Source organism: Hordeum vulgare, chromosome 6H (genome assembly GCF_904849725.1).
Source record: "Hordeum vulgare subsp. vulgare chromosome 6H, MorexV3_pseudomolecules_assembly, whole genome shotgun sequence".
NCBI lineage: Eukaryota > Viridiplantae > Streptophyta > Magnoliopsida > Poales > Poaceae > Hordeum > Hordeum vulgare.
Window position 1 is genome coordinate 550,859,175 of NC_058523.1, and position 14,226 is coordinate 550,873,400.

At 42.8% G+C, this 14,226-nt stretch overlaps 1 protein-coding gene and 1 long non-coding RNA gene across 6 annotated transcripts; one reads left to right on the forward strand and one right to left on the reverse strand.

Annotated features, from left to right (window-relative positions):
- Positions 1 to 21: 21 nt before the first annotated feature.
- LOC123404223 lies at positions 22 to 8,936 on the reverse strand. 5 transcript variants are annotated; one of them, XR_006611688.1, is made up of 4 exons: positions 8,654 to 8,936; positions 8,300 to 8,483; positions 7,806 to 7,899; positions 22 to 203 (listed from the first exon to the last, which is right to left on the reverse strand). It is a non-coding gene; the product is annotated as an uncharacterized LOC123404223 (long non-coding RNA). The 5 variants fall into 5 exon arrangements; XR_006611691.1 differs by having other exon boundaries at positions 7,806 to 7,902; XR_006611690.1 differs by having other exon boundaries at positions 8,650 to 8,936.
- On the forward strand, positions 2,957 to 7,788 carry LOC123404222 (probable LRR receptor-like serine/threonine-protein kinase At3g47570). Its single transcript, XM_045098134.1, has 3 exons — positions 2,957 to 3,751; positions 4,082 to 6,832; positions 6,917 to 7,788. The coding sequence occupies exons 2-3, from the start codon at positions 4,090 to 4,092 to the stop codon at positions 7,360 to 7,362; spliced, it is 3,189 nt and encodes a 1,062-aa protein (XP_044954069.1). The 5' UTR covers positions 2,957 to 3,751; positions 4,082 to 4,089; the 3' UTR covers positions 7,363 to 7,788.
- Positions 8,937 to 14,226: the final 5,290 nt, after the last annotated feature.

Consider the following 14,226-nt stretch of genomic DNA (forward strand, 5'->3'; position numbering starts at 1 on the left):
CCCCCCCCCCCCCCCCCCCCCGCATCAAGTGGTGCTATATCTCCCTGGTCATATCCCTGCTGAAAAAAAAAACTTTTAGATGGAGAAAGGATATCATCTGTTACTCACCATGCTCCATGGGGTCATTACAGCGTCGTGTCACTGCCAATACTTGTCTTGAGTGCCTTCTACCCGTCCTTTAAAAATGCAAACACTGTTTTCCCCTGCTTTTTGAGAAGGAAACAGAGGCAATGTTAAGTAGACAGCGAGAGGATAACAAAGCGATTGATTGAACATCACTGAATGATAATAGTGACAAATAAATAACTACTCCCTCCGTACCTCTGTATTATATTTTTGTACAGGGGTAGTACTACTGAGACATCAAGTGTATGCTATGTAGGCATCCTATAAAATGGATAGAATCAAACACCAATCCAGAAACCAACAAAGCCACTATTGGGGAGACTTCAAGTCCCACTAGTCTTCAGTTCCAGATAACTGATTGAAAATCGAGACATAAGGTCAGTTTTCCATTCTTCATGTCAAGAACCAGGTTCATTTAGTTCTATTATCCTTCCCCTTTCCCTGCAGCAAAATACTAGTACTACTGTTATTTCTGTGCGTTCCAATCCAACTGGAAGATTTGGTAGGCGCTCACATTCAACTAACTAGAGACGGCTCGGTTCAGGCAACCACCATATGTACTCCCTCTAGAGATTAATCTCTAAAACCATGTAATACTTAAACCTTTTAAGTAATAAAGCACCCTTTTTTGAAAAAAATGTATTAATTCATGGAGATTTGCACAAACCAAAGTATTCTGGCCTCTACAGAGTTAGTACTGCCTCTAGATTTGGAGGAATCAAATCAATTGGCGGATTTTAGCGGATAACAGAGGGACGAGCAAAAGAATCGTGCGCATATACTTACGGGTCAGACATCAACCGGGCAGACGAGCTGGAGACCGCGGGCTCAAAATCCCCCAGCCGGCGGGTGCGGCGTTACTGGAGGGTGGAGTCGGGATGAGGTTGCAGGAGAAAGCGGCTGCCGTTGTGGTTGTGGGTGGTTAGCCAATGCCATTCGGACAAAAGAGTGGTGCGCATGGCAGCGTGGACTCCCGGCGGCGAACTACTGTGATGGGGGCATGGAGTAACAAAACTTTGTTCGCACAATTTAGAAAAATATTCAGACCATTCAGATAAATGTGCATTAAATATTAAAAGTGTTCCCGTGCTTAACAGGTTTACCAATTTTAAAAAATCATGAAAATGCAGTTAGGTCTTAATATATATGTGCCATTAAAAAATCATGAAAAATATATGTGCCATTAAAATATTCAGACCATTCACACTTTTTTTTAAATATGTGCCATTAAAAAAGTAGATAAATCTTAATATATATTTTTCAAATAACCCATTACAGAACTTGAGTCGCGGGTGCAGTTAGGTCACATAGGCCATAAGAACCGGCCAGCCGCCTGGTTTTCTATGTTTTGCCGTCACACGCCACACCCGTGACATCGGTTGGTGTGAAAATTGTCACGCACCGCGCACATGAGGCCCCTGGCCGGCCTTGTTTTTTTTTGGACATAGGGCCCTGGTTTCATAGGTAATGCTGTATTGACCTCCCTCTCGTAAGTCTGTCTTTTCGTGTTCGTCGCCGGTGGGAGAGGAGACTGGTGGTGCTGCTGCTACTTCGAGCTCTGGAATTATGTCACGGAACTATGTCAGACGTTGAGTCAGTTCTAGAATGGTAATTGGAGACGTCACTGGCGGAGCTCCCCGGTGGGCAGGGTATGGCACCTGCCATACCTTGATTTGTAGCAAAAAAAAATATACCTAATACTAATCACTAATTAACCCGGCCACTCTAATTCTCTAAACCCAACCCGGTGCGTGCCTGGTCCTCTCCCCGTCGCAGCCAAGACGTTGTTGGCGATGTAATGAAATTGACAATGGCCATTGCCCCCATGTCATTGCCCTTTAATACCTGGTTCAGCTGTTCCATGATCAGAAGTGCCACTTGTTCAGCCGCACAAATGCCCTTCAGAGTTACTGGAACACCGTCTCGAATTGACTACTACCGGAGTCGATTAACGTGAGCATGATCTGATCCCCCACTAATGTTTCAGTATGATTGTTTCACCAGATTCAGCACAAGACTCTGCATACAAGGACGACGGAAAGCACTCTGCTGCAACCGTTTCAGTTAATAATTCAAGAGCCTGCATTGAATCTTCAGTTAACACTTCACAATATCCGCACACCTGGATTGTGAGTGACTGCATCAGCTTCTTACATTGATGCTCCTTGCTATACTTATCTCCGCAATGAAAACACAGCCATTGCCATGACAAAATCTCTTAACTGTCGATCAATACCAAAATCATCCACTAACTTGCACTGAATTGCAGCCTGTTGTTCCTGCTCGGGCTTGCTCCTGAACTTGTTCCTGCTCGGGTTCCTGGTCACGGTCCCCTGGCTCCACCGGTGAGATGGGCTCCGTGACGTACGTGTGCGCCACTGGGTGATCCTCCGGTGTCTTCAGCATGGGAGGAAACTTGTTGGCATCACCTCCCGGTGTCTTCAGTATGGGAGGAAACTTGTTGGCAAATCGCGGATCTTGACGAGCTGGTGATGTTGTTCTTGTCAGTGGAACCAGCCGGTGCCTGTGGTGGATGTCATCCTTCTGCGTCGACTCAATCTGCTTGCTCAAATTGGAGATGTGGAGATCCATGACGTCAAACTTCGAGAGAAACGCCACCATCGAGGCCTGTAGTAGCTTAGAGCTCTACCCATGGCGGTGATGACCAACTTGATCTGAGCGGACGGAAAGGTTGGTTTGGATGGCGTGGTGGCGGCTCCCTTCGAATCTAGCTACCCCTTCCGTGCAATTTTACAGCCGGACCAAAAGGAATTAAGCGCAGATGGAGGCCAATCTACGCTATGAGGGGTCAATTTGCAATATAAAAAATAGTAAGGTATTTTCTACAAAATTACCAACCCCCACAAAAGTCACGTGTGCCGCACTTGACCGCAAACCAGAGATAACCGGGAGGCTGACCGGTTCAGATGGCCTGTGTGATAAATATGCACCCGCAACACAAGTTCTATGACCGGTTTTTTCGGTTTGCAAGTACCGTGACTAATGCGTACCCGCATAGCAAGTTCTTTGACCTAACCGCCAGTAGAACTGGTAAAATGATAAACTTGTTTCAAAGCCAGCGTGACAACAGAGTCCAATCAGCTGGCACTTTTAAGCTTATATTTTTTCTTTTTTTCCTAGAAATATCCAGAACTTCATTTGATCTTTTACTCAGTTAAGGTGGGTGTCCATACTTGCTGTCATTTTTTTCCTTAGACATGCAGGAAAACTGCATGCCATATATTAAGGTAGATGAAAAAAGGTACAGAGAAAGAGAAAATGCAATGGCGGCAACGGGCCAAAATGTCTAAACAACTACCCAGGGATCCACATTCAGATTTGATAAGGTCAAGAAGCTTTGTCATTCTAGATAGATTAATTAAGAAGACTAAGAGGGCATCAGGACTAATCGGTCAGTAGTATAACAGCAAAGTTGTCGGACAAAGAGAAAACCAAAACGCTACTTGCACTTTCTGACTTTGACAACAAGGATATTATTATCTACTCCTGACTTCTCTCGTTTCTAGCACACATACTGATGGTAGGAGCTGCATACCAGTGCGAGGCAACAGCGCAGGCAGAAGAAAAGGCTTCTCATCAGAAACTAGTAGCAGCAAATCAAAAGGTGCGTGATTCATACCTCGCTTCACGCTTCTCTAGGCAAGATTTAACGTGTCTGCTTTTTGGAAGAGTTGTCGGACCTTGTGTTTGCGGATACCAATTTTTTTCTAGATGTTATAGAGCACACAAACCCAAAACTGAATTGAGGTTCTAAAAGGATGAATTCAGAGAAAAGAGTGAAAGAAGTTAGAGAAAAGTAATAGTAATAGAGTTAAAATGTATTAAATGATACCAGAAGAGGATAGCAATAAACGAGAATTGATCAAAATATGTTTATTGGTTTGAGTGTAGCTTATGGAATTACTTAAAGCTTACATTTCTTCTCTGATTCCAGTGTCTTCGATGTTACATGTTCTTATGTTGCTTCTCTTGCCATATGTATTTCAATCGGCTTCAGTGAGAGCACTCAACAATAGGACTGATGTGGATTCCTTGTTGGCGTTCAAGGCAAGCATAAGCAACCGGCACAGTATCCTAGCTGCATGGAACGCCAGTACTAGTTTCTGCCAGTGGCCAGGCGTCAGTTGCAGCCTTAAGCACACGCAAAGGGTCACCGTGCTTAACCTCTCTTCGGAGGGCCTTGGTGGCACAATTGGACCTTCCATTGGGAACCTCTCCTTCTTGAGAATTCTAGACCTCAGGTGGAACAATTTGGAAGGTGAAATACCTTCAACAATTGGTCATCTGTCCCGCCTACGACATCTTGATTTGTCCAACAACTCGCTTCATGGTAATGTAAACATTGAACTGAAGAATTGCACCAGCCTAGAAAGAATCAGCATTGGCGCAAACCATTTGACTGGAGAAATCCCTACTTGGCTTGGAGACTTGTCAAGCCTCAAGGTCATAGATATGAGCAAAAACAACTTCACTGGAATAATCCCGTCATCACTTACCAATCTCTCAGCATTGCAATTTATCTATTTGTATAGAAACCAACTCGAGGGCCCCATCCCTGAGGGCCTAGGCAGGCTCAGTAGCCTTGTCGTGATAGACCTGGGGCAAAATCGCCTCTCAGGCACCATCCCAATAGCTCTTTTGAACATTTCCTCTCTAAAAGGCTTGGGCGTGGCACTAAATGATTTGGGCGGTAAACTACCCTCAGACTTTGGGGATAACCTCCCAAATCTTGAGAAACTACTCCTCGGTGGTAACCACTTTACCGGGAACCTTCCAGCTTCTCTTGGCAACTCAACTGAGATATTTCAACTAGATGTCTCCTACAATAACTTCACTGGAAGATTGCCTCCAGATATTGGAATGCTCTGCCCAGACTTCCTCAATCTTGCAAACAATCACTTCATGGCAACCACAATGCAGGGATGGGAGTTTATGACATTGTTGACAAACTGCACACACCTCCGAGTATTTAACCTCCAATTCAACAGGCTAGGTGGCGTGCTGCCTAGCTCAGTTGCCAACCTATCTGCGCAACTACAAGCGCTATATGTTGGAGGCAATGAGATTTCTGGAAAGATACCATTTGGTATAGGCAATCTTGTTGGGCTAAATCAATTGCAGCTAGCCGGTAACCAATTTACTGGTGCCTTGCCTGACACCATGGGAAGGCTAAATAAACTACAATTCCTGCAGTTGCAGAAGAACCTACTGACGGGGTTCATGCCATCCTCTCTTGGGAACTTGACGCGACTACTAAGGTTGAACACAGATCAAAACGCATTTGAGGGCCATCTTCCAGCAAGTCTCGGGAGCCTAAGAGAGATAATCATAGCAACATTTTCGAACAATAAGCTCACAGGTCCATTGCCTAAAGAGATCTTTAACCTATCGTCCCTGTCAGTCGTCCTAGATTTGTCAAGCAATTACTTTGTAGGTCCCCTTCCACCTGAAGTAGGTGGCTTGACCAATCTTGCACGCCTATACTTATCGCAGAACAACTTGTCAGGGCCCCTCCCTAATGCACTCAGCAACTGCAAAAGCTTGACAGAACTCAGGCTGGACGACAACTCCTTTGATAGTAGCATTCCCTCATCTATCAGCAACATGCGAGGCCTGATGTTGCTAAATCTTACAAAGAACACACTTTCAGGTTTGATTCCTTGGGATTTAGGGCTAATGAGCGGCCTTGAAGAGTTATACCTAGCACACAACAACTTGTCTGGTCATATCCCAGAAAGCTTGGAAAATGTGGCATCATTGCACCAGTTAGACCTGTCCTTCAACCATTTGGATGGCAAGGTTCCATCACGAGGAGTGTTCGGAAATGCATCTGAGTTTTCGTTTGGTGGAAATTTGGGGCTTTGTGGTGGTATATCAGAGTTACATTTGCCCCCATGCCAGCCAAAATCAGTGGGACATGGCTTGAGCAAACGGCATTTGACTATCACTCTAGTTACTGCAATTGCTGGCATAATTCTGTGTTTGAGTTTAATGCTTGTTTTCTACATAATGAGAAAGAAATCAAAAGCTCGGTCTATAACCACGGGAGGATTCCAATTGATAGATGAGTGTTATCCTAGAGTTACTTATGCTGAATTGGTCCAAGGAACAAATGGCTTTGCAGTAGACAATTTGCTTGGTAGAGGAAGGTATGGATCGGTGTATAGGTGTTGTTTGCAGCTCAAAAATATGATGACCACAGTAGCTGTAAAGGTTTTTGATCTTCAACAGTCTGGCTCTTCCAGAAGTTTCCTAGCTGAGTGTGAGGCACTTAGTAAGATCCGCCACCGCAATTTGATCAGTCTCATAACTTGCTGTTCAAGTTCTGACTCGAACCAAAACGACTTCAAAGCCATTGTGTTCGAGTTCATGCCTAATGGGAGCCTAGATTGGTGGTTACACATGGATGCACATGCATCACACCAACTGCAAGGCTTGACATTGATGCGGAGACTAAATATTGCAGTTGATATTGCTGATGCACTAGATTATTTGCACAACAACTGTGAACCACCAATAATTCATTGTGACTTGAAGCCAAGCAACATTCTTCTCAACGAAGATTTAGTTGCTCACATTGGGGACTTTGGCCTTGCAAAGATTCTTCCTCAACCAGCAGGTGAGGAGCTGATCAATTCAAAAGGCTCGGTTGGAATAAGGGGGACAATTGGATACGTTGCTCCAGGTAGCTAAACTTTTCTCTAAAACAACATACTGCACAACATTATTTTTGTATGCAAAATCACTAATTCTTGTCTATGCAATGTAGAATATGGCGAAGGTGGTCAAGTTTCTTCATGTGGAGATGTATACAGCTTCGGAACTGTCATCCTCGAGTTGTTTACAGGCATGGCACCTACTCATGACATGTTCAGAGATGGGTTGACCCTGCAGAAACATGTCGAGAATGCATTTCCAGGGATGCTAACGCAGATTGTTGACCCAGTTCTACTGTCCACTGAAGAGGCCAATGCTAATAGTTTGCAGGATGGAAGCAACACAATGGAACATGGCAGCAATGCCATATTCTCCGTCATGAAGGTAGCGCTATCATGCAGCAAGCATGCACCGACAGAGAGAATGTGCATCAGAGATGCTGCTGCCGGAATTCACAGGATAAGGGATAACTATGTTAAAATAAGACAAAATGACGAAGTTGTTACAGCTGCATATACCACAAGGCATTTTGCTGAAACATCCAGGGCAGCCCCTTGAACTGGCATCACACTCTCACTCTTAATTAATGGCTTTGTAGTAGTTCTATATTGCAGTCCTGTGGTTTTGATATGTTAGTTTCTGGCTGCCATGTTCCCTTAGCTTGTTTACCTACCTTTTGCGGCCTGCAATAATTAATATGGTTTGTATATACATTGTGAACTGGTAATATCATTTGTATCGGCTACTGTTTGTGTTAAATACAGATATTAGTGAATTCCCTTCCATCTAAAAGACAGGTATGAGTGCATGATATGTGCACTAATAACACGACCCAACAAATCTGTACTTTGTTCCCAGGAGTTTAAGTGGTCACTATATGATGGTAGATTTGTATAAATGAAGCGCAGATACAAGATAAATATGGTTATCTTGATTCTGTTCTATTAGAAGAAAAAAAGGAAACTCTCTTTTAGATGGAGAAAGGATATCAAGGTACTCACCATACTCCAGGCGGTCATTACAGTGTCATGTCACAGGCAATACTTGTCTTCAGTGTCTTCTATCTGCTGTCCTTTAATAGTGCAAGTATTCCCCCTGCTTTTTGGGAAGGGAACACAGAAACGGTGTTAAGTAGGCAGCGAGGAAATAACAGCGCGACTGAGAAAAAGAAAGTGAACATTACTGAATATAATAATAGTAATAATAAGTTAATAACTGCTACTGAGACATCAAGTATATGCTATGTACGCGTCCTATAAGATGTAATTTGGCTTTTGCCGCTCGAAAGTTTTGACCCTCTTCTCATTCCTCCCCCCGCACTATAAAATATGATGACCAAAATGAAATGCCAAGACAAGAAACCAACAAGGCCTCCTTCATCTAAAAATAAAACAACACGCCATGATGCTTAATTATTTTGGCTCTGCTGTACTGGGAAGACTTCAACTCCTGCTAGTCTTCTATTCGAGATAACAGAGTGAAAATCAAGATATACCACTATCATTTCTGCCATTCGTCATGGCAAGAGCCAACTTCAGTCATTCTTAGTATCACTCCCTTCCCCCAGAGCAAACTCTACTGTAGAATTTCTGTGTGCTCCAACAGGAAGATTTGGTAGTCGCTCACAGTGAAGTGGACTAGAGGCTGCTCGATCCAGGCAGCCAGTTTTTGCGCATACCCTGGATTGATCTCAGAAAACGTGAATAATTTCATAGGGATTTACACAAATCAAAGCATTCTAGACTCTACAGAGATACAGTACTTGTATATGGATTTCGAGGAATCAGCTGACGGATTTTAGCAGATAAAGAGATGGATGGGCAAGAAAATCCTGCGCATACTTACGGACCAGATTTAAGCCCGCAGACGAACCGGCGACCGCAGGCTAGATACCCCCCACCGGGGCGGCGGGTGCGGCCATTGCTGGAGGGGCGCTTGTGGTGGACTGGGGATAATGTCGCAGGAGCGAGCGGAGGCCGTGGTGGTGCGGTAGACTGGTAGGATCCACGAAGGTCTGCCGCAGAGAAGCAGGGGCGTGGGAAGGGGTGCTCGTGGCAGGGTTGTTCCGGTCGAATTCACCGGCGGCGGCTTATGAACGGCGGCGGACTGCCATGGCATGTTCAGTTTCTTTTTTTTTTAAGTCTATCCATGAGATGTTTTTATTTTTGAGTTTTTCCATAGGATGTTCAGATTTTCTTTGGAGAACGCTACCAGTCTGCCCGATGATTTTTAAAAATTATCCATCACCTAGCTAGCCGTCGGATGCCCGATGTTATTTCCTGAAACGACGCTCGAGTTGCAGAAACTTTCTCTTTGTTGCAAGAAATAAACCTTGGATCCGTTAATTTCTGAAACAACGGTCGAGTTTTAGAAATAATTTGCTTGTTGCAGATTTTTTTTTCTTCGTCTTTCTGTAACATAGGTATTTTTACGGAAATTTTTTTTACAACAACGGTCGAGTTTTAGGAATTTTTACAACGAAAGTCACGTTGCAGCCGGGATCCATGCTCAACGGAGAGTCAGACGCGCGAGCAGGGACGCATCTCCAGCGAGGCAGAGAAGCTCCCCGACGGCGGGAGCTCGACGACGTCCGCGCCACACACCTCCTCGTTTGCCGCGCGAGGTGGGGATCCGGCGATCCGGCGAGGTGGGGATCCGGCGAGGGGCTGGATCTCGTCGGCGAGGTGGGGATCCGGCGAGCTCACGAGAACCGACGGCGGCGGCAGTTCGCCGGACTCCGGCAGGCTCGTCCCCGATAGCAGAAGAGTCACGACGAGGAACCTGAAGTGCTCCAGCTTCAGCCCCCGTTCCTGAAACAACGAGCCAGTTTCTAAAAATGGTTCGTGATCGAGACGAAATCTAACGAACGAGCGGGCGGCGGATGAATCAACCGGATCAGTCGTGGGATGTAATCTTTTTTCATTTTCTTTAGGGGAAAGGCCGCTTTATTACTTAAATTCCACAGAAATGGGATACAAAGTTGGCCGTGTGGCTGGCCAAGCCATACATAACGTCCCTGAGCTAATGACCAAGCAAACTTAACTAACTTATGAGCTTTTAAATTAACGTCTCCGCCTTTGAAAGTAAAATTACAAGAAAAGGTTGTTGATCTGGATTTGATTTTGCTAATGATAGCTCTGTAGCCCCCTGATTGCCCCTTGCAATATCACCTACCACTTATTTACAGTCACATGCAACAATGAAGCGTTGTAGCTGAAGATCTTCTGGCAAAGTAATTGCCTCACGGCCATAGTTCAAAAAGGTGCTATTAAGCGTTCGTCTCGGTGCACTTAAGCATAAGGCGTTGGCATGGCGCCTTGCTTTTGCCCTACGCGTTCAAAAAAGCAGTCGGCAAGGTTCTTCGACGAGGAATCATGTTTCTCGGAAGAGAAATCGAGGATTTGACCTGCCTTGCGAGGATTCAACCATTCCGACGACAAAATTGACAGATTTCAACGGGGATGAAGATTCTCCGACGAGGCATCGAGCTTCTCCGACGAGATATTGAGCTTCATTGGCTGGTTTCCATCGATGTAGAAAGGGGTGGAGGAAGAGGGAGAGAGCTCGCATCATGTAGCAAGGAAGGGAGGATGAGGGGGAGAGGCGACGTGAGGAGGAAACCATAAGGAGCTTCAGTATGCGAATACCAAGACGTGTGTGTGGTTTAATGGGCTAGGCCAGTTCATCTAACTTCTTTTTCACCCTGCAATACTAATGCCTAATTACGTTTAGGTTAATATCGGTTAAGTTAGAAAAACGCAAGCAGGTGACCAAATACATAATTAACGCCTGGTGTTTTTCTTTAGACTAGGCTTAGGTTGTTTCTTCATTTTTTATCATTTCATTTTTCGTTTATTTTATCTTTCTTTATTTTTCGGTTTTCTCTGTTATTTTGGTTATTACTCTACATTGTTGTATATGTCATTAACATTTTTATAATATACATCTAATAATTTGCAATATGAATTAAATTTTTTTGTAATACATGGTCAACGTTTTTACACATATTTTAACTTTTTGAAACTCCTGATTAACATTTTTTAATATAAGATTAGTATTTTTTAATACATTGCCACAAAAATTATACAAAATTTTATTATTTTTTTAATGTTTGATTACCAATTTTCAGATGCAAGTTCACCATTTTTTAATACATGGTTAATAATTTTTATACACATTTAAAAAAAGTATTTATTTTTGTAAAAAAATGTTTTAGATGCTTTATTAACCTTTTTATATACATGATCAAAAACATTCATCAATTTTATTAATACATGGTCAACATTTTGTCTAATATGTTTAACATATTTTAAATGCTTGTTCAACATTTTTTCAAATGCCTAATTAACATTTTTATATACTTTTATATACGTGGTAAATAAATTTTATCATTTTTCTAAGACATGATCAACATTTTCTCTATACACATTTAACATTTCCAAATGTTTCATTAGCATTTCAAAATATTTGAAATACTGCATTAACATTTTTTATATACATTATCAAACAAATTCATCACCTTTTTAATACACGGTGAACATTTTTTCTATACACATTTACTATTTTTTTAATGTTTGATTAACATTTTTCCATGAAAGCAGCTAGACGTTCCGAACTTATCAGTTATCACCACCACCTCTCCGTCTGTGTCGGGATGTATACGATCGAGCTCACCAAAGTTCCACGATGTATCGAAAACATCAGAGAGAGATCTGCAAGCACAAATCGGAAGTTTAGGTAAGATTAACTATATATCGCATCATAATTAAGCATACTAGATAATGCCACGCGCGTTGCTGCGGGAACATTGCTAAAATATGGATAAATAGTTGGTATAAAAAATCTAAAACTAATGAAAAGCGAATGTAAGCTTAAAAAATAAAATACAAAGCATATAAAAAGAGAGTGAAAATTGTAGTTCAAATGTAAGTTCTAACAAAATATGAAGGATGAACTCTAATGCAAAAAACTACTTATGACTAATATGCATGAACTGATGATGTGGCACCATTACATACATAGAGTAATGCAAAAGATGGTATTTATGTCTTGCATGCATATTTGCTTATGTTCTAAAACTAATGGAAAGCGAATGTAAGCTTAAAAACAATAAAATACAAAGCGTATAAAAAGAGAGTGAAAATTATAGTTTAAATATAATTTCTAATAGAATATGAAGGATGAACTCTAATGCAAAAAACTACTTATGACTAATATGCATGAATTGATGATGTGTCACCATTGCATGCGGAGAGTAATGCAAAACATGTTATTTATGTCTTGCATGCATACTTGCTTATATGCCATGGTTGCATGGCTGGAAAAATTAAGTAATGGTTGTTTCTAATAGAATATGAAGGATGAATTCTAATGCAAAAAAAACTACTTATGACTAATATGCATGAATTGATGATGTGGCACTATTGCATGCGGAGAGTAATGCAAAAGATGTTATTTATGTCTTGCATGCATACTTGCTTATGTGTCATGATTGTATGGCTAGAAAAATTAGGTAATGGGTTGTAGCTATTTAGTAATAAAGGATATGTCCCACTAACGGCGCGCGTCGCATTTGCTGAACAGCAAGAAGAGGTTGGCGATTTTGATGGCAAAAATGCAGCTTTGCTTTCTGCTGCCATTTCAGCGGTCCACATGCATAATTTTGAGCGCTAAAACAGCAAGGTTTTATTACTGCAAAGTTTCAGTTCCGGTGGCAATTATCCTGAGCATGTACATGTAGGCCACACAATTATGCAACCACTGTATAATAACTATCCAAATACGGAGTATTTGAGTAGGGAACAAATATCCTTCACGACCATCTACTTCCTACAAAAACCGCTTGAGTCGTACAGGCCCACTACTACGGAAAACCTTATAGGCAGGAGCCTAGTAATAGCGGTAGAAAAAAGCAAGCGCTACTCTGGATATCTAAAGCGTTACTACTAGGGTCCATATCAGTAGCGCTTTATGTATTTCAAGCGTTGCTGTTAAAGGAGGCCCAACGAGGCCACCGATAGTAGTAGTAGCAGCAGCGGGCGCTTGTACAAAGCGTTACTGCTAAGTGGAATTGCAGTAGCGCTTGGTCAGATTCAGCGCTACTGACAAGTTAGTAGTAGCTCCGGTGCGGATTCAGCGCTACTGCTAGATTTAGTTAACCGGCTAACTCCATCCCCTCTCCCCCACTCATTCCCTCTCTATTCGACCGGCCCTCTGTCCCTCTCGCCTGTGATCCAGCGCGCTGCTTCTTCCCTCTCCGCCGCTGACCCCCTCCAAGCATCGTCGTGCCACCTCCACACGTCGCCGCCTCCTTCAAGTGCCGCCGGGCCACCTCCACGCGCCGTTGTTCGACCACCTCCCCTCCTGCTCCGGTAAGCCCCCCCCACGCCCCCCTCCTCCCTACCGCCTCGCTCGCCCACACTAGCACCACACCACACGCCTCCCCCTGTCGTTGACGCCCCTGTTGACCGTGGACGCAACATTTTCACCTAAAGTTTGTTCAAAGTTTATTCAATCCATCTAAAGTAATATATGTGGATAGGAGATAGTAGTAGTGTTTATCAGTAATTTTGGTATGAGGATCTACCAATGCATCTAGGGGTTAAGAGACTTAGTGAAGATTGGGTGGTTGCTGACCTAGGGCATGTAAGAATGTTTGGGGGAAATTTTGCAATATGGTTAGGCATGAGAGGTTGTTCATAATATTCTCCGTTTACCCCATCTTTTGTACTTGTTCATTGTTGCTATATTCGAGTGGCCTATGTTTTGCCGGAATGTTGATTCATTTCCGTTCCGGCAAATTTCAGGCGCTCCGTATGTCCATTTTTTAGTAAATGTCATGCCCAAATTTTCTCTGTTTAGGAAATGTCTGACGACGAAGGGGAATTCGTTATGTGCGAATACTGCCAAGACAAGCGCGGCCTTTGCGACACGCCTTACCTAGTTGATGATAGGCGCTTCAGCATCATGCTGGATGAGGACTTTGAAGTGGATACAGTAAGTCACAACGACAAGTCTTTTTTCGTAATTAAGCATGACTTCTTTTGCTTCAACTTATAATTTTTATTTTTTACTATTCTACTAGTGTATCCCCTGCCATGCAAGACATTATGTGTTGGATAAGATTGATTTCAGTACTGAAATAAATATGGAGGTAAAGATAGTTCACTTGAGGACCGAGCATGGTTATACTTTTGTTGTAAAATTGTAAAATGCAGACACCTACTCCTATTTTGAATGCCCAAGTTCGAGAGCACTATGCAAGGCTTACGCATTTGAGCCTAATATGCTTATCACCTTTGATATTCGTCCGGAAGATGAAATTGAAGGTAATATCGGCATCTGGATCGATGTGCAGACGCCTCCAGTTCTATCATTATGTGAGTTTGTCAACCACATTTATTAAGTAATTTATATTGTTTA

What these genes read in the sequence shown, in the direction of transcription:
- LOC123404222 (XM_045098134.1), top strand. Translation starts at nt 4,090, where the DNA reads ATGTTACATGTTCTTATGTTGCTTCTCTTGCCATATGTATTTCAATCG. An exon ending in AATTGGATACGTTGCTCCAG is followed by an intron (nt 6,833 to 6,916) that starts GTAGCTAAACTT and finishes TATGCAATGTAG; the next exon opens with AATATGGCGAAGGTGGTCAA.